The 22,406-nt window shown below is 47.7% G+C and overlaps 1 protein-coding gene across 3 annotated transcripts in view; it reads right to left on the bottom strand.

Moving 5' to 3' along the window:
- RAD9B (RAD9 checkpoint clamp component B) overlaps positions 1 to 22,406 on the bottom strand; it is a 255,439-nt gene that overhangs the window by 175,319 nt on the left and 57,714 nt on the right. For all 3 annotated transcript variants that reach the window (XM_029572041.1, XM_029572043.1, XM_029572042.1), the window contains exon 4: positions 14,307 to 14,421. In XM_029572041.1, the coding sequence (XP_029427901.1) occupies positions 14,307 to 14,421 (115 nt within the window). The remainder of the gene's footprint in view (positions 1 to 14,306; positions 14,422 to 22,406) is intronic.

Raw genomic sequence — 22,406 nt, 5'->3', positions numbered from 1 at the left:
TGGAGCCTGCCTTGCCAACGGGTCTCCATGCTTCTCTGTCGTGCGCTTTTTGCTATTCCTGCTCCAGTTCCAGTTCCAGCTCCTGTTCCAGTTCCTTCTTCAGCTCCTGTTCCTATTCCTGCTTACCTTCTGACGGACCTCCTTGGCTTCGATTCTTTGCTCGGACAACCTCGCCTCTTGCCACCTGCCTTTGCTTGGATCTGACCTTGCCTCTAGCCGCCAGCCTCGATCCTTCGTCTGGACCCAACCTTGGTTCTTGCTTCATTCTTCCGGAACCCTTTGTCTCCAATGCCACCTGGCTCTCTGCCTCTGGACATCTTCTCCAGGATCAACCACGCGGAGGCCCGTCTGTCCAGCCGGCACTGGTATCCAAGGGCTCAACCTGCGGGGAACGAGGGCTGGTATTGGTGAAGCTCCAGTCAGCCTCTGCTTCCCCCCTGGCCTCACCTCCTGACCGTGGGGACCCGTGGGGGCTTCCCCCACGGGTGCCACCACCTTGGGCCAGGGGTCTACCTCCGCAACAGGATAGAAGGTGATGTCTTTGTGCGGATTGCAAACTGGTTAAAAGACAGGAAACAGTGTATGATTAAATGGTCTGCTTTCATAGTAGAAAAAGGTAAACAGTGGAGTGCCTCAGGGATCTGAATTTGGACAGGTGATTTTCAATATATTTATAAATGATCTGGGAAAAGGGTACAACATGTGAGGTAATCAAATTTGCAGATGACACAAAATTATGCAGAGTAATTAAATCTAAAGCAGATGGTGAAAAATTGCAGGAGGACCTGGTTAGACTGGAAGATTGGGCTTCCAAATGGCAGATGAAATTTAATGTGGACAAATGCAAGGTGATGCACATAGAGAAAAATAACTCTTGCTGTAGTTACACAATGTTTGGTTCTATCTTAGGAGTTACCACCCAGAAAAGAGATCTAGGCGTCATACTGGATAATATATTGAAATCGTCAGCTCAATGTGCTGTGGTAGTCAAAAAAGCCGCCCGAGAAGCAGGGAATGGTGAATAAAACGGAAAATGTCATAATGCCTCTGTATCACTCCATGGTGAGACTGCATCTCAAAAAAGATATAGTTGCACTGGAGAAAGTGCAGAGAAGGGTGACCAAAATGATAAGGGGCATGGAACAGCTCCACTAAGAGGAAAGGCTAAAGAAGTAAGGGCTGTTCAGTTTGGAGAAGAGACGTCTGGGTGGGGATATGATAGAGATCTACAAAATCATGAAAGGATTTGAACAGGTTAGTGTAAATTGGTTATTTACTCTCTCAGATAATAGAAGGACTAGGGAGCACTCCATGAAGTTAGCAAATTGAAGAAAATTCTTTTTCATGCAGATCATAGTTAGGCTCTGGAATTTATTGCCAGAGGATGTGGTTATGACAGTTAGTGCAACTGAGTTTAAAAAAGGTTTGGATAAGTTCCTAGAGGAAAAATCCATAAAATGCTAATAATCAATAAGGAATAGTAGCTTGAGATCTATTTAACATTTGGGTACTTGCCAGGTACTTGTGACTTGGATTGGCCACTGTTGGAAACAGGATGCTGGGCTTATGTTCTAAAAATCATGAGAGGAATAGAACATGTAAATGTGAATTGATTGTTTACTCTTTCAGATAATAGGAAGATAGGGGGCACTCTGTGAAGTTAGCAAGTAGCACATTTAAAATAAATCGGAAAAAATCTTTTTCACTCAACACACAATTAAGCTCTGGAATTCATTGCTAGAGGATGTTCTTAAGGCAGTTAGCTTAGCTGGGTTTAAAAAAAGTTTGGACTAGGGGGGGGATGTGAATCTAAAAAAAACCTGCAACTCAGATTTCAAAAAAAACATAAGTATGCTCCATATATTTTAGTTCACAACGGCATGGAAATAATTATGTTTTTTTTTAAACATCTGAGTTGCAGGTTTTTTTAGATTCGCATCCCCCCCCCCCCCCAGTACAGGACCAGGTTAGGTGCATTAGATAGATACCATTGTACCCTCCTGAATGAGATCGAGAGGGAGGAAGATTCTTAATTTCTCCTCTCTTGATCAAGTTAATAAAAAATTTCTCATAATAATTGCTCAGTTAATTGTTATGCCCTGGGATTTCCTATGATGTAACAGAATGATTTAAATATTCATATATTGCTTGAGTGATAATTATTATATATGTAAGTTTTGAATGTTGAATCATCTGCATGAATATACAAAATTTGTTTTGTGTAAATTATTGGAAATGCAAAAAAAAAAAAATAATAAAAATAAAATAAAAGTTTGGACAAGTTCCTGGAGGAAAAATACATAAAGGAAAATTGGTTCTTACCTGCTAATTTTTGTTCCTAAAGTACTACAGATCAGTCCAGACAAGTGGGTTTATGCATCCTTACCAGCAGATGGAGGCAGAGAACAAAACTTTGAGACACTGCTACATAATGGAGAGTGCCACCTGCAGTCCCTCAGTATTGTCCTGTACCCAAGCCAAGATGTCTAACTTAACAAACCCAATAAACCTTGAGCGAACAGAGACTCAAAGTTGGAGCCCTCTCAAAACTAGGCTCCCATGTCTTAAAACCACATACCAAACTATGTACACTTCTCATTAATCTGAGTATATCACATACCAGCTCAGCAAAATCCAGAAGCGAGGAAGACTTTGAAAGATGGGGATGGGTCTCTGGACTGATCTGTGGTACTTCAGGAATGAAAATTAGCAGGTAAGAGCCAATTTTCCTTTCCTGTTCATACCCCAGATCAGTCCAGACAACACCCGCACATCCAAGCAGTAATGTTTGATAAAAGTGTGAAGAGAAGACCACATCGCCGCCCGAGAAATCTCCTGCGGAGAAAGCAGTTGACACTCTGCCCACGAGGTTGCCTATGCCCTAGTGGCATGTGCTGTCAACCCCTCCGGCACCAACCGGCCCTTACAGATGTAAGCCGAAGCAATTGTCTCTTTTAACCATTGTGCAATCATGCCCTTGGAAACCTTATTACCCTTCTTTGCTCCACTGAACAGGATAAACAGATGATCAGATCTCCGAAAGGCATTTGTCACCTTAAGATATCATAAAAGAATTTGTTGCACATCCAATAAGTGGAACTCCCTCGACACAGGAGTATCCGCTGACAAATTCGAAAAGGCCAGTAGCTCGACAACCTGGTTAAGGTGAAAGAAAAAAAAAACATCTTATGCAAAAAGGAAGGAACCGTATGTAAAGAAACCCCATCCTCTGAAAAGCACAGGAAAGGGTCCTTGCACAACAATGCAGCTCAAATATCCTTCTAGCTCAGCAGATAGCCATTAGGAAAACAGCCTTCAGGTTAAATCCTTTAACTAAGCCCTTCTAATCGGTTCAAAGGGAGGAGTACACAGTCCCAGAAGAATCAAATTAAGATTCCACATTGGACAAATCTTCTGGACCGGTGGACATAGATGCTTTGCTCCCCTGAGGAAATGAACCACATCCAGATAAGACGCCAACGGTCTTCCCTGAATCCTACTTTGAAGGGACCCCAAGGCTGCCACTTGAACCCTTAGGGAATTATAGGTCAAACCCTTAGCCAAGCCACTTTGCAAAAAGGCCAAAACCTGTGGGACATTCACCTTTAAAGGCCTCCTTGCCTGAAGCAAAATCGTAATCACTGGTTCTGAATATCCCTTCAAGTGGAGCCTTCACTTCTCAAAAGCCAAGCCGCTAGACAGAAGCAATCTGCCCAGTCCGAAAATATGGGTTTCTGTCATAACAACCCTGACAGATGGGCCAAGCGAACAGGACCGTCCACCACTAGATGAATTAGGTCTACAAACCACAGCTGGCGCAGCCACCAGAATCACCCTGCCCGGATGATGCTCGATGCACCGCAGCACCCTATGACAGGCCATGGCGGAAATAGGTACAGTAACAGATTTGCCGGCCACAGCTGAACGAGAGCGTCGATGCCCTCTGAACCGACCTCCCTTCTGCGACTGAAAAACCAAAACGTCTTCACATTTTTATTTATTGTTATTTATTTATTTAAGGTTTTTCTATACCGGCATTCATGATACAATCATATCATGCCGGTTTACAGATAACAGGGGAGTGAAAACTTTGTTCATTTAACCAGTGCAGAAGAAGCAAAAAGTTACAATATAACAAGGTCATTGAAACTGGGGAATGAAGGAGAATAAGAATAGATAGGAATAAATATAAACTTTACAGAGGTAGATTATTTACATTGTGTGCAGTAATGTCTCTTTGTGGTTGGTATTTACATTGTCCCGATAGGTCTCAATGGGTGGTAGAATCTGTAGGGTTCGCGTGTAGTAGAATCTCTCCTTGGATATTAGACTCGGGAAAGGCTTGTTTAAATAGCCAAGTCTTAAGCCTTTTTCTGAACGTCAGCAGGCAAGGTTCAAGTCTGAGATCAGGTGGTAAGGAATTCCAAAGAGCAGGGCCCGCTGTAGAGAAGGCCCGGTCTCTGAGTGTGATATGGTGTATCGCTTTAATAGGGGGAACAGTCAGAGAACCTTTGTATGCTTCTCTGATGGGTCTGGATGATGAGTGAAGTCTGAGTGGGATTTGGAGGTTGAGGGGGGCTAGGGAGTGGATGGATTTATGGATGATAGTGCATGACTTGTGTAGGATTCTGTAGTGTATTGGTAGCCAGTGAAGATTTATTAGAATGGAAGAGATGTGGTCTCTTCTTCTGGAATTAGTCAAGATTCTAGCTGCCGCATTCTGGAGCGGTTTGATGGATGAGGACGGGAGGCCTAGTAAGATAGAGTTGCAATAGTCTATCTTGGAGAATATTACTGATTGAAGGACTGTTCTGAAGTCATGAAAGTGTAAGAGTGGTTTCATTCTTTTGATTACCTGCAGCTTGTAAAAGCAGTTCTTGGTTGTATTGTTAATAAATGATTTTAGATTCAAGTGTTTGTCTATTATTACCCCAAGATCTCTTGCTTGTGTCACAATGGTGTTAATTGGAGCAATTTGAGGTGGGGGGTTGCTGTTTTCGGGTGAGATGAGGAGGAGTTCCGTTTTGGCGGAGTTTAGAATCAGATTTAGGTTTGCGAGGAGTCCGTTGATCTCTTGAAGGCAGTTTTCCCAGTATTTGAGGGTTTTTGAGAGAGATTCTTTGATGGGTATCAGAATTTGCACGTCGTCAGCATATAGAAAATGTTTTAGTTTCAGGTTGGTTAATAGTTGGCATAGAGGAAGAAGGTATATGTTGAAAAGAGTTGGGGATAGTGAGGAGCCTTGAGGAACTCCTTGTGATGAATTGTGACGTGGTGATTCTTTATTATTGATTTTAACTTTATAACCTCTGTTACTAAGGAATGACTTGAACCATGCGTGAGCAGAGCCTGTTATTCCAATGTCAGAGAGGCGGTTGAGGAGGGTGGCATGGTTGACAGTGTCGAAAGCAGCCGACAAGTCCAATAGAATTAGTAGGAAAGATTGTCCTTTGTCCAAGCCCATGATGAGGTGGTCTGTTAGTGATAGGAGTAGGGATTCCGTGCTTAAAGCCTTGCGAAATCTGTATTGTGTAGGGTGTAGTATTTCGTGATCTTCGAGGTAGTTGGAGAGTTGTGAATTAACCAGTTTTTCCAAAATCTTTGCTATAAAAGGTAGGTTAGAGATTGGGCGGAAGTTGTTAGGATTCTTGGGATCTAAGTCTGGCTTTTTTAGTAGTGGTTTAAGAGAGGCCGTTTTTAGTGCATCAGGGAAGATTCCCTGTGTTAAGGAGCAGTTTATAATGTCTTCTAGTGGTTTGGAGATAGTTTCAGGTATTAGCAAAAGTAGTTTTGTCGGTATTAGGTCGAAGGGATGGGAAGAAGGTTTCATTTTCTTTAACAGGGATTGGATCTCTAAGTTGGTGGTAGGTTCAAATGAATCCAGGGAGATTCTGTTGTTGAGTAGCTGGTAGGATCCAGTCATAGGGGTGAGGCTGGGTTGTAATAGGGTTAAGAGGTTGGTGATTTTACTTTGAAAGAAAATGGCTAGTTCATCGGCTTTGGATTGTGCTTGTTCATTGGGGATAGCTGGTGTGTTGGGTTGTGTTAGTTCTGAAACGTAGGAGAAGAGGGCTCTTGCGTCGAAGGTAAGGTCATGAATCCTGTGAGCGTGAAAATCCCTTTTTGCCTTTAGGGTGGAGTTCCTGTAATGGTGGAGAGCAGATTTGTAAGTGGAAAGTGTGCTGGGGCAAGGGGTTTTGCGCCATAGGTTTTCCTTTCTTCTGAGGAGTTGTTTGAGTTTCCGTAAGTCCTTGGTGAACCATGGCTGTCTCTTTGGTGAATTTTGATTAAGAGATTTTGTTGAAAGTGGGCATAATTTATTTGCTATTTTCTCTGTGATATTGTTCCAGGATGAAAGAGCTGAGTTGGGATCTGAAAGGTTTAGGTGTGGAAGTTCTTTAGCCAGGTGGAGGCTGAGGTCATCAGAAGAGCAGGATCTTCTGTAAGTGAATGGGGATTGGGGGGCGTGGATATTATGGGTTTCTGTTATTGAAAAGGTAGTGGTGATAAGAGAGTGATCCGACCAAGGGACAGGGGTGCAAACCAGAGGGGATGAGTGCGTGATGCCTGAGTTTGTGAAAATGAGGTCCAGGGTGTGGCCTGCTTTGTGAGTGGGCTTGTTGATCTGTTGGAAGCCCATGGCTGTAAGTGTGGAGAGTAAGGCTTCACAGTTGGTTGTGAGTGTGGTGTTGTTGACATGAAGGTTGAAATCTCCCAGGATCAATGCGGGGGAGTCCAGGTTAATGTGTTTTGCAATCAGTTCACTTAGGAGGGAGGCATCAGAATCAAGGAGTCCTGGAGGGGCGTAAACTAAGAGGATTTGGAGTTGGGTTATTTTGAAGAGGCCTATTTCTAGTTTTGAATCCGATTTTGCTGGGAGTTGGGAGACTCTCAGCTCTTTTTTGGATGCTAGAAGTAGGCCCCCTCCCCTTTTCTTTAGTCGAGGGAGGGAAAAGAAGTCGTACATCTGCGTGGGGAGTTGATTTATTAGGGCTTTATCAGTTGGTTTAAGCCAGGTTTCCGTTATAGCGCAGATGTCTGGTTTGGTGTCCAGGAGGTAGTCATTGAGGATCAGAGTTTTCTTAGTGATGGATTGTGCGTTGAAAAGAGTTAGGGAGAATAAAGTGAGACCTAGGAATTGGCTGAGTGGAGTGATCAGGATCGGGATGAGTGTTTTGGAAGTGCGTGAATGATATTGCATTGTTGCTTTATCTAGGTTGTGGAAGCTGCGATGAAGAATAGGGATTGGGAATCCCTGTAGCATAGTGTTTAGTTAAGCGATAGGGGATGAGATGAATGCTGGCGGAGGCTGGATGAGTGTTGGATGAGTGCTGGATGAGTGCTGGAGGAGGCTGGATGAGTGCTGGAGGTTGAGTGGATGCAGGATGAGTACTGACGAATGCTGGAGGAGGCTGGATGGGTGCTGGAGGAGTGCTGGAGGAGGTTGAGTGGATGCAGGATGAGTGCTGACGAATGCTGGAGGAGGCTGGATGAGTACTGACGAATGCTGGAGGAAGCTGGATGGGTGCTGGAGGAGTGCTGGAGGAGGTTGAGTGGATGCAGGATGAGTGCTGACGAATGCTGGAGGAGGCTGGATGAGTGCTGGAGGGGGAGTAAGTATGTTGGTTGTGACTGGCAAGTATCAATGTTGAGGGAGACAGACTTTCAAGTAAAGACTTTAGTCTTACTTCCTTGGGCTCACAAAGGGGCGCACTAAGGGGCAGGCCCCTTAGGGCACGCGACGCCCGGCGCGCGACGCCGCCGGGGCTTGCTTGGAGATTTAAAGGGCTGAATCCGCCCTCTGATTGGCCCGGAGTCTCCTTGGAGGCGCGGCTCCCCAACGCGAGGCTCTCCGCGAGCTACCTACTTCTGAATGTTTTGTTTTTGTTTTCCTTCCTTCCTCCCTTTTTATTTTTTTTTCCCACCCTGCGCGGCTCACCTTGTCGATTGCTGGGGGGAAGGTTCTCGCCCCGAGAGGGCCGCACCGACCGCGCGAGCCTCGGCAGGGGAAAGGAGAGAGGAGAAGGCTGTCGGGGGCGAGTGCGAGTGAGCCTTGGACCTCATGGTGACTCCTGGAGTCACCATGAGGTCCAACACTGGCCTACCCCCACCTGGCCTGAACCAAGGCGAAGGCCTCCACTGACAACTTCCATTCCCCTGGATCCAGAGACTGTCTGCTGAGAAAATCCATTTGCACATTGTCCACTCTGGCCACATGGGACAAAGCTATTCATGCCAAATGGCTCTTTGCCCAAACAAATAGCTCTTGTACCTCCAACACCTCCAGATGACTCTTCGTTCCACCCTGATGATGGATGTATGTCACCATCGTTGCATTGTCCAGAACACTCGCACCCATTTCCCTTGAATAAGCGGGAGAAACTCCAGCAAGCCTTGCGAACTGTTCTGGTTTCCAGCTGATTGATGAATCAGGATGCTTCCTCTGGCGACCACTGACCCTGGGCCGATTTCCCTTAACAAACTGCCCCCAACCTGAGAGGCTGGTGTCCGTGGTCACCACCACCCAGTCGAGCACTTCCAGATACATTCCTTTCTCCAGATTGCACCGAGACAGCCACCATGAGAGACTGGACCTGGCGTCTTCCATAAGCAGTAAAAGGGATTGCAACAGGATAACAGAGCCCTCTGCAGAGGACGCATGTGAGGAAAGGCCCAAGGAACCAATTCCAGCATAGAAGTCATGGAACCCAAGACCTGTAAATAATCCCAGACCCTGAGAAATGAGAGTCGCAGCAGCCGAAGAGCTGACTCTGCAACTTGATTATTCTCTCCTTAGTCAAAAACACCTTCCCTATCCATATATCGAAGCATGCCCCCAGATATTCCAACAACTTGGCTGGCTTCAAAGGACTCTTTGCCAGATTTGTCACCCAGCCCAATGAATCCAGGAGTTGCAGGACCCGCAAGACACTCCACTTCCGACTTCGCCCGTATCGGCTAATCATCCAGGTACGGGTGCAGTAGGATACATTCCTTTGTGAATGTGCGTGGTGCTGTCACCAACCCAAAGGGAAGAGCCCAAAATTGGAAATGTTCCCCCAGGACCATGAACCTCAGGAACCTCTGGTGTTTGGTCCAAATGGGGATATAGAGATAGGCCTCTGTCAAGTCCAATAACGCCAGAAACTCCCCTTTGTGCACCAATGCTATCACCGTGCGCAATGTCTCCAACTGAAACCATTGCACCGGGAGGGTAGCATTGATTTTCTGCAGATCGAGAATAGCCTGAAGTACATGGAGTACATGGAATACCGACCCTGCTCCCTCTCCTGAGGGGGCACTGGCACAATGGCACGCAGAAGCTGCAGCCGTGAGGTATCCCACACCACCTCCCGCTTGTACTGGGAGATGCAGCGGGAAATTAGAAAGGCGTCTCTCTGAGCGGACGAGAAAATTCTAAGGCATAGCTGTCTCTTATCACCTCCAGGACCCACTGGTCCAATGTGATCCTGGTCCACTCTTCATAAAAGAGGGACAGCCTCCCTCCGATAGCCTCTGGAGAGGAGCTGACCAGCCCGCCTTCATTGACCAATTTTACTTCTACCACTCCCCCTGGGGGCCACTGTCTCTCAGAGGTCTGCATTGGACTTGAAAGGACTGCTGACTGCCCGATTTCTGTTTTTGCGCCACAGACCCAGGGCTCCCACCAGCACGAAACCTCCTCACCTCTCTGAACTGAGCTTGCAGAGGAAAGGACTTCTTGGTGGTTTTCCTCAGGTAACTTATTACCCTTCGTCTCCCCCAACTGCTTAATGAGCTGCTCCAGATTCTCCCCAAACAGTAGCTTGCCCTTTATTTATTTATTTTACATTTTTTATATACCGATAGCCGTATGCACATCGTATCGGTTTACAAGGAACAATCAGCAGGCCAGGAACAGGGCACAGCTGTTACATGGAACATAAAAATATAATAGAAGTCAAAAGTGCAAAATTAAATAAATAACATTCAAACAACAATAACTCGGTAATAAAATAGGCATAAAATATGCAAAAAGCATAAACAAAAATAGAGTAAGAAGTGGAGAAATGTGTGGAGGAATTTAAGGAGGCAGTGCCAATATTGCGGGGAGAGAACAGATCAGTTATATGGGGTCGATATTATGTTAAGGGGATATTAGACTGCTGGGCTTTAGACCACACATCCACTAATCAATTTTGTAGCCCGCAGAGACCATACTCCTGGTGGAAGTCCGGATCATGTCATAAAGGGCATATGCCACATAGGCCACTCCCGCTTTCAAGCAGGATGCCTGAGCCATCTCAGCTGCCGACCCCAACCACTTATCGTTGTTCTTCTGCACCCAGCACAAGCAGGCTCTCTGCATCAAACTTCCACACACCGCTGCACGACAAAGCTGAAACCTCAAACAGCCTCTTAAGTAGAATCTCTAGCTTCCAATCCTGGATATCCTACAGAGTGGTCGAACCAGCCACCAGGATGGATATCTTCTTAGTAACCGCGGACATCGTCGCATCCACCTTGGGAATCTTCCACGAACAAGGTCTGTTCCGACAAGGGATATAACTTAGCCACAGCCCTGGCTATCAACAGGCCTGCTTTGGGAGACTCCCACTCCCAATCCACCAACTTCTTCACCTTCTTAGGCAACAGAAAAACCTTAGGGGATCCCTGTAGCCCCTCCAGGACCAGGTTTCCCCTTCATTGTCTGAATCTTCCTGTGTGACCTTAATCCCCAACTCATCCAGCCCCTGGGGAATTAGCAGACCCAGCTCATTGCCCTCTATGATCGGAAACTCATCCAAATCCTGCATTGGATCCACCAAAACACTAACAGGATCCTTGTCCGGATCCTGCATAGGATCCACAAACTCACTATCGGTCCTTGTCTGGATCCACTGGACTTTCCTGCATCTGACTGGGATCATCTGTCTCATCTGATGTGTCTTCCTCCACAGCAGATCATCTGAGTCCCATAAGCTGCAGGATCCCTCCCAATTTGGTATGCTTCCGATCCCTAGACTTCTTGGCCGCCCAGGACTTCCTAGGTAAAGGCCTCGTGGTTCCTGCTGCCTTCCTGGTCAAATAGACCTTATGGAGGAGAAGAACAAAATCTGTTGAAAAAGCCTCCGGATCTGAAGAACAAGGGTCCTGATCTGTGTTCTCCTGAGTCTCTTCCCTTTCCCTGCCACCAGCAGGGTGCTGCTCAGTGGGAAACAGCATGGGAGGGGAGTCCCATGGCTCTGGAGCAGCAGCCTGACTCCCAGCACGTGCAGCCAAAATGGCTGCCGGCTCCTCTGACCCCCCCCCCCCTTCCGGGGTTCTCCGGCTACCCCCAAGGGTCCCGCGGAGGTCCCAACCCCTCCAGAGACTCATTTGGGCCAAAACGCGGTCTTGTTGAGATGCAACGGCTGTGATCCGCAGCTGTGACAAATCTTCCCATGCTGAGCGGGAGACAGCATGCTGGTGCAATCGGGCCTAAAAATAGCCCACCTGTGGCGCTGTCCAACGCTGAAGAGGCCTCCGACCCCAATGGAGGACAAAAATTCAATCCCGCTCACCCTTACCTGTCTCCCGGCAGAGAAAGAAATCAGAAGCTCGACCACTGCCTCAGCCCTGCTCCTTGTCTTTTTTTTTTTTTTTTTACTTAAAGGAGCACATATATCAGAGCAACAAATGACAGGAAAGGGAATAAATTCAAATTAACTCCCTGCTTCTGGAAGGAGGGTGCTTGCTAACGGTGACAGGGTCTCAGGGGGGGAGAAGGAACCAGGACCCCTGGCTTTAACACCACCCCCCTCCCCCCCGCCGACAAGGACCGAGCTAGAACAGGGGTCACTAACCCCCCACTCACCCTGCTCTACCTGAGGGATGGCCCATGAAGGAACCTAACGCCTCGGGGAGCCGAAATAGCCTACTTTCTCTCTCTCTTTTTTTTTTTTTTTTTTTTAAATCTCCAGACTGCAAGTTTGTACCTCACCATCTGCTAGAGACAGAGAAATACTGAGGGACTGCAGATGGCCCTCTTGGTTATGTAGCAATGCCTCAAAGTTTTATTCTCTGTCTCGATCTGCTGGTAGGGATGTATAAACCCACTTGTCTGGACTGATCTGGGATACGAACAGGAAACTGCTATTGACTAATAGCAGTTGACTTACGGCTCGATCCAGTAAGGCCGCGGTAAAAACAGTGCGGTAGTGTCAGGCGCACCCTTCCTCCCCGCACGCACAGTTCTCTTCACTAACTCCCCGATACTCTCCTCTAATCGCATGCAAATGCATGCCGCGGCTTTAAAGCGGTAGGGAAGGGTTATGGCCGCCTAACCCATTTTACTGTATAGGCGCTTAATACAGCGCCTATACAGTAACCTGGGTGCGCTGGTACCTGTCATTTCAAATGACATTTGAAATGACAGGCACCAGGAAGTGTAAAAATCAAAATTTGTAAATACCTGTCGGAGGGCCGCGTGGGTCCAGGCGGCCGGCGGGATCCGGGGGGCCGGTGGTCGCGTGTTAAATCTAGGCCGCGGGCGGGCGGGTGGGCGCAGCGACACGCGTTAGTTCGAGACGGCCGGCGGGTGGTCGCATGTTAAATCTAGGCCGGGTCCGCACAGGCGCACATTCATTCATTCACTGCCGGTGGGGGCTGCCGGAGAGGCAACCCCCACCTGCAGTGAATGAATTCATTCATCCAGGCGGAGGAGCCGGCTGCTTTCGCCACCGGCTCCTCCGCCTGGATGAATGAATGCGCGCCTGTGCGACCCCTGCGTTTCGGCGCTCAAGGCAGTCACATGCCGTGACGTCACGCCTTGAGCGCCGAAACGCAGGGGGTCGCACAGGCGCGCATTCATTCATCCAGGCGGAGGAGCCGGTGGCGAAAGCAGCCGGCTCCTCCGCCTGGATGAATGAATTCATTCACTGCCGGTGGGGGTTGCCTCTCCGGCAGCCCCCACCGGCAGTGAATGAATGCGCGCCTGTGCGACCCCTGCGTTTCGGCGCTCAAGGCGTGACGTCACGGCATGTGACTGCCTTGAGCGCCGAAACGCAGGGGTCGCACAGGCGCGCATTCATTCATCCAGGCGGAGGAGCCGGCGGCTTTCGCCGCCGGCTCCTCCGCCTGGATGAATGCGCGTCTGTGCGACCCGGCCTAGATTTAACACGCGACCACCCGCCGCCCGCCGGCCGTCTCGAACTAACGCGTGTCCCCCCACCGCCGCTGCCGCCGCCGCCTGGAACAGGCACCCACCCGCCCGCGGCCTAGATTTAACACGCGACCACCGGCCCCCCGGATCCCGCCGGCAGCCTGGACCGATGCGGCCCTCAGACAGGTATTTAAAATTTTTTTTTTCTTCTGACAGGTTTTATGTGTCCCACATCATTACATTTTCTCGATCATCTCTGTATCGCTTTTTTTTTTAATTGTGTTTTATTGTTTGAGTGTCTTAAGCGGTGTCGATGGATTTGTTACTAGACTCACAGTCCTAACTCCTACTAGGGGGAGGCGGTAAACTAACACGTTACGGCCGCGGCAAAACAGTGCGTTACTAATGAGATAACCTGAGCGCGCGTTACGGTATCGGAGGGGAATAGCTAATTCCTTCATTATACAGCTAATTCGTTCATTTACATGCCGGGTGCGGGAAGGGTTACGCGTCTGTTTTAAGAAGCGCTACGGTCGCGCGAAACTGGAAACTGTATCGCTGATTTGCCTTACGCGTCCGAATTGTGCGCAGGGAGCTCGTTACAGACGAGAAAACTTCAACTGAATGTTACTGTATCGAGCTGTTAGGGAATAGCCACTGTTCATTACTCGCATTAGTAGCATGGGATCTATTTAATGTTTGGGTACTTGCCAGGTACTTGCATCCTGGATTAGCTACTATTGGAAACAAGATGCTGAGCTTGATGGACCCTCGCTCTGACCCATTATGGTAATTTCTTATGTTTTTATGTTCTTAGCTTGGTTTCCACACACACCCCCAATCAAAAAGGCATTCCACTACCCCTGGAATCAGCCCTATAGGTACTCTGCGGCTTCCTTCAGATAATTAAATTAGCAAGGGGGAAGGGGTTTCAAGTTTAAGGATTGTGTGGCAAGTTGTAAATTACGCAGTTTAACAGTTAATTATGTGGTTTCTCCTGTAATGGGAGAGGGAGCATGGAAGCACTGGGCATTGTGTATCATACAAAAAAGAAGATAACTGCTTAGTTCAAAGATATGTTTACTTCATTTAGAGATGTAACGAATACACACCCATGTCAAACTATTTCAGAATAACTATTTGGTGTTGCTTTAAAATGGATTTTTAACTGTAGTCAACCTACCGTGTTTGCAGAAGAGCTGAAAAACCACATGGCAAGCATTAAAATTTGTGTAAATGTTACATTTCTCTACATTCCTTTCTAGTGTGGTAAGACATCTAAAAACAGGCAGAACTGACTGCAAGAAAAAGTACATTATAGTATGAAGCAACACTATTGTGGGAACGCAATAAAAAATTATTAAAAATGCAATGTCAAAGGCAGGAAGATGACACAAAAATTGTATTCTGCACAAATACTAGATATATAAATACAAATATATGTTATTCTTTTCTCTTCAAACTCATCTGACTTCCTTAATAACAGAAACATTGTTTTAAGAAATGCTATATACAAGCAATCAATGTAAAATGAGCAACAGATATGCACATAATACCATGATCTTTGCTACTGGAAATAAAAATTAAGATAGGTTCTTTCCATATCAAGGTAAATCTAAAAACTACATAGGATATTACTGTCATAGAGGTCAATATTGAAAGCTTTCGTGCAGGTAACTTTTTGTGTAATGTGCACAATTTTCATTCCTGGAATACCACAGATCAGTCCAGACAAGTGGGGTTTGCATCCCTACCAGCAGATAGAGGCAGAGAATAAAACCTTTTCAGGCACTGCTACATAACAGAGTGCCACCTGCAGTCCCTCAGTATTGACCTGTACCCAAGCCAAGATATCTGATCCAACAAACCCAAATAACTCTGGGCGAGCAGAGACTCTGTTGCGTCCGGTCTTCGACGGCTTCTCCCCGCCTACCTCTCTCTACTTGCGGCTCCTCCTGCTCACCTTGGACTGATGGCCGCCTCCGTCTGCTTGCCGTTCTCTCCGGCGTCCCCAGACCGGCTTTAGTGCTGCCTCTCGCCATTCTCCTTCAAGGTACCTCTAGGGCGCGTGCGCACACGCTGCCCTCATCTTTAACTTCACGTTGGCGCGAACCTCAGGGGCGTCGCCCTGTTCTGACGTCACGACTTCAGGGTATATCTGCCTACAGTATTTGCTAGCTCGTTGAGTTAGCAACAGGATTCGTACGGATGGGATTCGCTCTCCGTTCCTAAGCTACTCTGCCACTCCAGCTCTATCTGGAACTTTTGCTACCCTTTGGGGTCTCTAACGGGGTACCCGCTCCTCGGGGGCCTCTCTACTTCTTTCAGGTGCTATCAGGAAACCAGTACTCGCTCCTCGAGGGCCCATGTTCCCTGTGTCGCTGCCTGCAACCTCTACCCTTCTACTTGGAAAAGTCACCATCAGTGAGTACAGAAAACATCTCTCTCCACTTTACTGCTTCGCTGGAATCAGGTACTCACTCCTCGAGGGCCTGCTCTGGTGCTAGATCTCTCGTCTAGTGGAACCTCTGCTACTGATAGTGAGTACAACACTACTGAGTCTCTCTGCTCTAAGGGATCAAGTACTCGCTTCTCGAGGGCCTGCTCTCCCTGTCTCGGAGCTCTCCTATTTCTATTTGGGACTCTGAATGCTAATCTTATTGTGTGCTCATAACACTCAGTCTCTTTCCACTACAGCACTGCTCTACAGAGGATCCACTGTTCCAGCGTTCTGTGAGAGATGCGCCCAACCGGGCTCTACAACCACTACTCACTACTGCCACCTTTGGTGGTTCCATAAACCATTTAATAAAAGATTCAATCTGTGTTTGTCTGTCCAGAGTTTAGCCTGACACTGTGGTCCCTCACGGGACTGCCCCCCATGGGAGTGGTCAGCTGCCATAGTGTCCAAGGATCCACCCAAACACCATTAACCATAACAGATTGCTAACGCCATGGATCCGGCTCAGCTCAACGTCTTGCAGGCCATTCCAGGCCTGGCCCGGCGCGTTGCTGAACAACAAGACGCATTGGAAAAATTGACTACTGCATTTCATCAGCTGCATGCACAGAAGAATCAAGGTTCTATATCCATTAAACCATTATTGTATGCATTTTGCATTGCAACCTACTCATTTCTCCACAGCCTACGCCAAGACTACTTATATTCAATCCTACTTGGATGGAAGGGCTTTGACTTGGGCTTCCACGCTGTGGGAACGCAAAGATCCTATACTTCAGGATATTGACGGATTTATGGACTTGTTTAAATCCTTTTTTGATGATCTTGCCCGGTATACTGTTGCTGGTTGCCTGAAAACTCTCTTCTTCAAAGGTTTGGATTCCCGCTTGAAGGATGAGTTGGCTGCCCGTGAAACACCTGACTCGCTGGATGAGCTAGTGGCCTTAGCTACTAGAATTGATCACCGGCTTCGTGATAAGGTGCAAGAGCTCAAGCCCTGTAAAGGACCTTTCAGAAGGAAGTTCATGCTAAACCTGCACTCAGGATGGTTCTTTTGACTCCCGTTGCCAGTGGGGAAGAACCGATGCAACTTGGTCACAGTCACCTGACATCCAAAGAGAGAAGACTCTGGAAGAGGAATGGATTGTGCATGTTCTATGGACAAGCTGGTCATACAGTCCAAACATGCCCGATATGTCCGGTAAACGGATAGGCCTAAGTCCTGCAGGAGGGCTCTTCTTAGGCCTCACTATGCGCTCTCCTCCACTCTCTCTCCCTGTGTCTCTGATCTGCGGACCTTTGGAGTTTCAGACTCTTGCCCTAGTGGATTCAAGGGCAGGAGGTAATTTTATTCTTCAACGTCTAGTGGAACACTTGAGGATTCCCCTCACCACTATGAAGACTCCACTACTCTTATCATCTATACACGGGGAGCCTTTACCAGGTGCTGTTACTTGTTGTACCGAACCGGTATCCCTCCGCACTGGCGCTCTCTATAGCGAATTAATTTCCTTCTTTGTATTTGAGAAGGCCATGCACCTATCATTCTGGGGTTACCCTGGTTGCAGCTGCATATGCCGCAATTCAATTGAGCCACGTTGGAACTCTCCCGTTGGGGCCTAGAATGCCATGGCAAATGCCTAAAGGAAGTTACTCTTATTCTCTGTATGCCTACAACTCCAGTGATGCCAGGACTGCCGCCTTAGTATGCATCATTTCATGATGTTTTCTTCAAAGAAGCTGCTGACATCCTTCCGCCACTTAGAACTTATGACTGCGCCATAAGACTGAAACCTAATGCTGAACCTCCTATAGGACGTGTCTACCCCTTGTCGGTGGTGGAGAACAAAGCCATGTCGGAGTACATTGAGGAAAATTTGCAAAAGGGTTTAATTAGACCATCTAAGTCTCCTGCGGGCGCAGGCTTCTTCTTCGTGGGGAAGAAGGACAGCACACTGCATCCTTGTATCGATTATCGAGGTCTGAATGAGATCACTAAAGACTGATACCCCTTACCTCTGATCTCGGAGCTTTTTGATCAACTTCAAGGAGCCAAGATATTCTCAAAACTTGACCTGAAGGGAGCCTATAACTTGGTTCACATTTGCAAAGGCGACGAGTGGAAAACAGCTTTCAATACTCGAGGCGGCCTTTTCGAATATTTGGTGATGCCTTTCGGCCTGTGCATCGCCCCCGCCGTGTTTCAGAACATGATGAATGACATTCTGTGGGACCTTCTGTACAAATGTGTCGTTGTCTACCTAGATGACATCTTGATTTTTTCACAAGATATGTCTACTCATCTAGCAGATGTCAAACAAGTATTACTTAGACTTGGAGAACACTGTCTCTACGCCAAATTGTTGAAATGCGAGTTTCACAAAGAATCTGTGCCTTTTCTTGGCTACATTGTATCGAAACAAGGCTTCCAGATGGATCCCCAAAAATTAGAGAGTATCAAGAATTGGTCTCAACCTACCAGTTGGTAGGTTGAGACCAATCTGAAGGCCCCGAGACGATTTTTGGGGTTTACAAACTACTATAGAAGCTTCATAAAGAACTATTCTTCTTTGACAGTGCCCTTAACTGCTATGACACGGAAAGGGGCTAATGCTTCAAAGTGGTCTGCAGGGGCCATTTCCGCGTTCGAGAAATTAAAGACTGCCTTTTCCACTGAGCCATGTCTGCGTCACCCGGACCCCAACAGACCCTTCATCGTGGAGGTTGATGCTTCAGATGTTGGAATAGGGGCCATGTTGAGCCAAACTGGAGATTCTAAAGCCTTATATCCCTGCTCCTTTTTCTCGTGGTGCTTTTCTCCTGCAGAGAACTATGGGATCGGAGATAAAGAGCTCCTGGCTATTAAGATGGCATTCGAGGAATGGCGGCCTTGGCTCGAAGGCGCCCAACTTCAAATTACTGTATTCTCAGACCACAAGAATCTAGAGTATCTCTGTCATGCGCAACGTCTTAACCACAGACAAGCCAGATGGTCCTTGTTTTTTTAATCGCTTTGACATCGTGCTCAAATACAGTCACAGAGACAAGAATACCAGAGCAGATCCCCTGTCTCACTCTTTCCTCTCTGAGGATGTTCCTGAAGAACCTCAGCATATCATCGACCAGAAGAAAGTTATCTTGGCGGCTACTCATTCCATGCCTGCTGGTAAAACGATTGTACCGAAGAACCTCAGAAAGAAACTTTTACACTGGGCTCATGATTCCAAGCTGGCTGGCCATCCTGGTCAATGCCGTACCCTGCTGAAAATTACAAAAGTACTATTGGTGGCCTACTATCAAGGAAGACACGTACTCCTATGTAGCATCATGCTCCAACTGTGCCAAACATAAGCCTACTTCTGGTCAGTCTTGGGGATTGCTGCAACCGCTGCCAGTTCCAGAGGAGCAATGGACTCACATCGCTAGACTTTGTAGTTGATCTGCCTCTTTCTGGAGGAATGAATACTATCTGGGTGACGGTTGACCGTTTCAGTAAGATGGCCCATTTCGTGGTGCTGCCTGGCTTACCCTCAGCCTTGGAGCTCGCTAAGCTCTTCATTGTGCAAATCTTTCGCCTACATGGCCTACCGAAGCACATTGTCTATGATAGAGGATCGCAATTCACAGAAATGTTCTGGAAGGCTTTGTGCAAGCTATTTGACATCTCTCTGGATTATACATCTGCCTATCATCCCCAATCTAATGGCCAAACTGAGAGGATGAATAGGACCCTAAAACAGTTCATTCGTGCCTATGTGAGTTGCTGTCAGAATAACTGGGCCGAACTGTTGCCATGGGCAGAATTCGCCATTAACTCACATCTAGCGTCATCCACTGGATCAACACCATTCGAAGTAGTTTATGGACGACTACCTTCACCGCCACTTCCACTGACTCTCTTAGTGTTGTCCCCAGCAGCTCAGTCCACTGCTGTGAATCCATAATTGATGGATATCATGACTAAAGACATGTTAATCAAAGCGGGTGAATGAGCAAAGAAATCATACGACGCTCATCATTCTAAAGCGCCTGTATTTCTACCTGGTGACAAAGTCTGGCTGTCAACTAAGCACTTGAAACTAAAGTTACCTTCTACTCGATTTGCTCCACGCTACATTGGACCGTTTCCATTTCTCCGATGTCTTGGCAACATTACATACAGTCTGAAGCTACCGCCTGGATTGAAAATCCACAACGCATTCCACGTTTCACTTTTGAAGCCACTCATTCTCAGTAAGCTCTCATCTAAGTCTCCAGAACCAACTTCTATTACCACAGAAGAAGACCTTGAATATAAGCTTGAAGCTATTCTGGATGTAAGAAGACGTGGCAAAACTTGGGAATACCTTCTATCCTGGGAAGGTTTCAGCTCTGAAGAAAATTCTTGGGAGCCGATGGCAAATATCCTGGACAAAGAGATGCTTCTTCAGTTTCATCAGATGCATCCACTCAAACCAAATCCTGGTAAAAGGGCCGGAGGCCGTCCTTTGAAGGGGGGTACTGTTGCGTCCGTCTGTCTTCGACGGCTTCGCCCCGCCTACCTCTCTCTACTTGCGGCTCCTCCCGCTCACTTTGGACTGATGGCCACCGCGGCATCTGCTTGCCGTTCTCTCCGGCGTCCCCGGACCGGCTTTGGTGCTGCCTCCCGCCATTCTTCTTCAAGGTACCTCTAGGGCGCCCGCGCGCACACTGCCCTCATCTTTAACTTCATGTTGGCACGAACCTCAGGGGCGTCCCCCTGTTCTGACATCACGACTTCAGGGTATATCTGCCTACAGTATTTGATAGCTCGTTGAGTTAGCAACAGGATTCGTACGGATGGGATTCGCTCTCCGTTCCTAAGCTACTCTGCCACTCCAGCTCTATCTGGAACTCTTACTACCCTTTGGGGTCTCTAACAGGGTACCCGCTCCTCAGGGGCCTCTCTGCTTCTTTCAGGTGCTATCAGGAAACCGGTACTCGCTCCTCGAGGGCCCATGTTCCCTGTGTCGCTGCCTGCAACCTCTACCCTTCTACTTGGAAGAACTAACTTACAGTCATCATCAGTGAGTACAGAAAACATCTCTCTCCACAGTACTGCTTCGCCAGAATCAGGTACTCGCTCCTCGAGGGCCTGCTCTCTGCTCCAGTGCCAGACCTCTCGTCTAGTGGAATCTCTGCTACTGATAGTGAGTACAACGCTACTGAGTCTCTCTGCTCTAAGGGATCAGGTGCTCGCTTCGAGGGCCTGCTCTCCCTGTCTCGGAGCTCTCCTATTTCTATTTGGGACTCTGAATGCTAATCTTATTGTGTGCTCATAACTCTCAGTCTCTTTCCACTACAGCACTGCTCTGCAGAGGATCCGCTGTTCCAGCGTTCTGTGAGAGACGCGCCCAGCTGGACTCTACAACCACTACTCACTACTGCCACCTCTGGTGGTTCCATAAACTGTTTAATAAAAGATTCAATCTGTATTTGTCTGTCCGGAGTTTAGCCTGACACTGTGGTCCCTCACGGGACTGCCCCCCGTGGGCATGGTCAGCTGCCACAGTGTCCAAGGTTCCACCCAAACACCATTAACCATAACAGACTCGAAGTTGGAGCCCCCTAAAACTAGGTCCCCCCCCCATCTCAAAACAAGGATTATAATAATTAGCAACTCTAAGGCATAAGCTATATACAGTCTTAGTAAATCTGCATATGATTACAAACTGCCTTAGCAACATCCAGAAGCGAGGAAGTCTTTCGAAAAAGGGATGGGTCTATGGACTGGTCTGTGGTATTCCTGGAACAAAAGTTAGCAGGTGTTGCGTCCATCGCTGCTCGATGCCCTCACTCCGCCCTCCTTACCACTGTGACGACTCCCTCCGGGCCTGATGGACGGTTTGCTGCCGCAGCATCTTCTTGCCGTCTTCTTCTGGCGTCCCCGGAGCAGCACGACACTGTGGATCCGCCATGATGTTAATGACGTAGGGCGCGCGTGCACGCGCGTGCTCCGAATAATGTACCAGCAAGAGCGCGAACCTCAGGGGTGTCCCCCTGAACTGACGTCATCTGCTTCCAATATAAAATGTCTCAGTATTTGCTAACGAATTGAGTTAGCAAGGATTCGTCCAAGCTATTCTGCCTCCTTGGACTTACCAGGGGTACCCGCTCCTCTGGGGCCTCGCTCTCTTTTCTCTATTTCAGATTGCTGATAGGAACCGGTACTCGCTCCTCGAGGGCCCATGTTCCTGAACACTCTGAAGATTCTCTACTGCCTGGAAGCTATCACAGATACATACAATTGTGAGTTACCATCGCTCTCTCAGAGCTTTCCCTGGAACCAGGTACTCGCTCCTCGAGGGCCTAACCCTTTCCAGCTATCGAGCTTTCTAAAGACCTTATGTGAGATCTGTCATCCAGTTCTGGCTATGAACACAGCAAACCCTGTCTACTCACTATCTATAGTTTCTCTACAGCTCAGCAACCCTGGGATCGCTGTTCCAGTACCTGAGGGACTTCAGCCCTGCCGGGCATATCAGCTCACTACTGCCATCTCTGGTGGTTCTACTAACCTGTCTAATAAAAGAATTATCTGTGTCTGTCTCTGTACTCAAGCCTAGCCAGTGGTCCCTCTCAGGATATCCTCCTGGGGGCGCAGTCATATGCCATCGGCCCAAGGATTCACCTATCTAATTTCCTCTACAGCCGAGTCTCCTCTCCAAGCACTCCACTGGTAACAGATGGCTACTCCTTCCCCACCAGGAGTCTTCAGCAACAGATTCTTTACAGTTTGTTACTACTCCCTCTACAGGAGCTGAGCATATCAGTATACTAACTTCTCCTTCCTCAGGAGTGGAT

This window comes from Rhinatrema bivittatum, chromosome 11 (genome assembly GCF_901001135.1).
Source record: "Rhinatrema bivittatum chromosome 11, aRhiBiv1.1, whole genome shotgun sequence".
In the NCBI taxonomy this organism is placed as follows: Eukaryota; Metazoa; Chordata; class Amphibia; order Gymnophiona; family Rhinatrematidae; genus Rhinatrema; species Rhinatrema bivittatum.
Note: the sequence above shows the minus strand (reverse complement) of the source record. Positions and strands in the feature narration are given on the sequence as shown.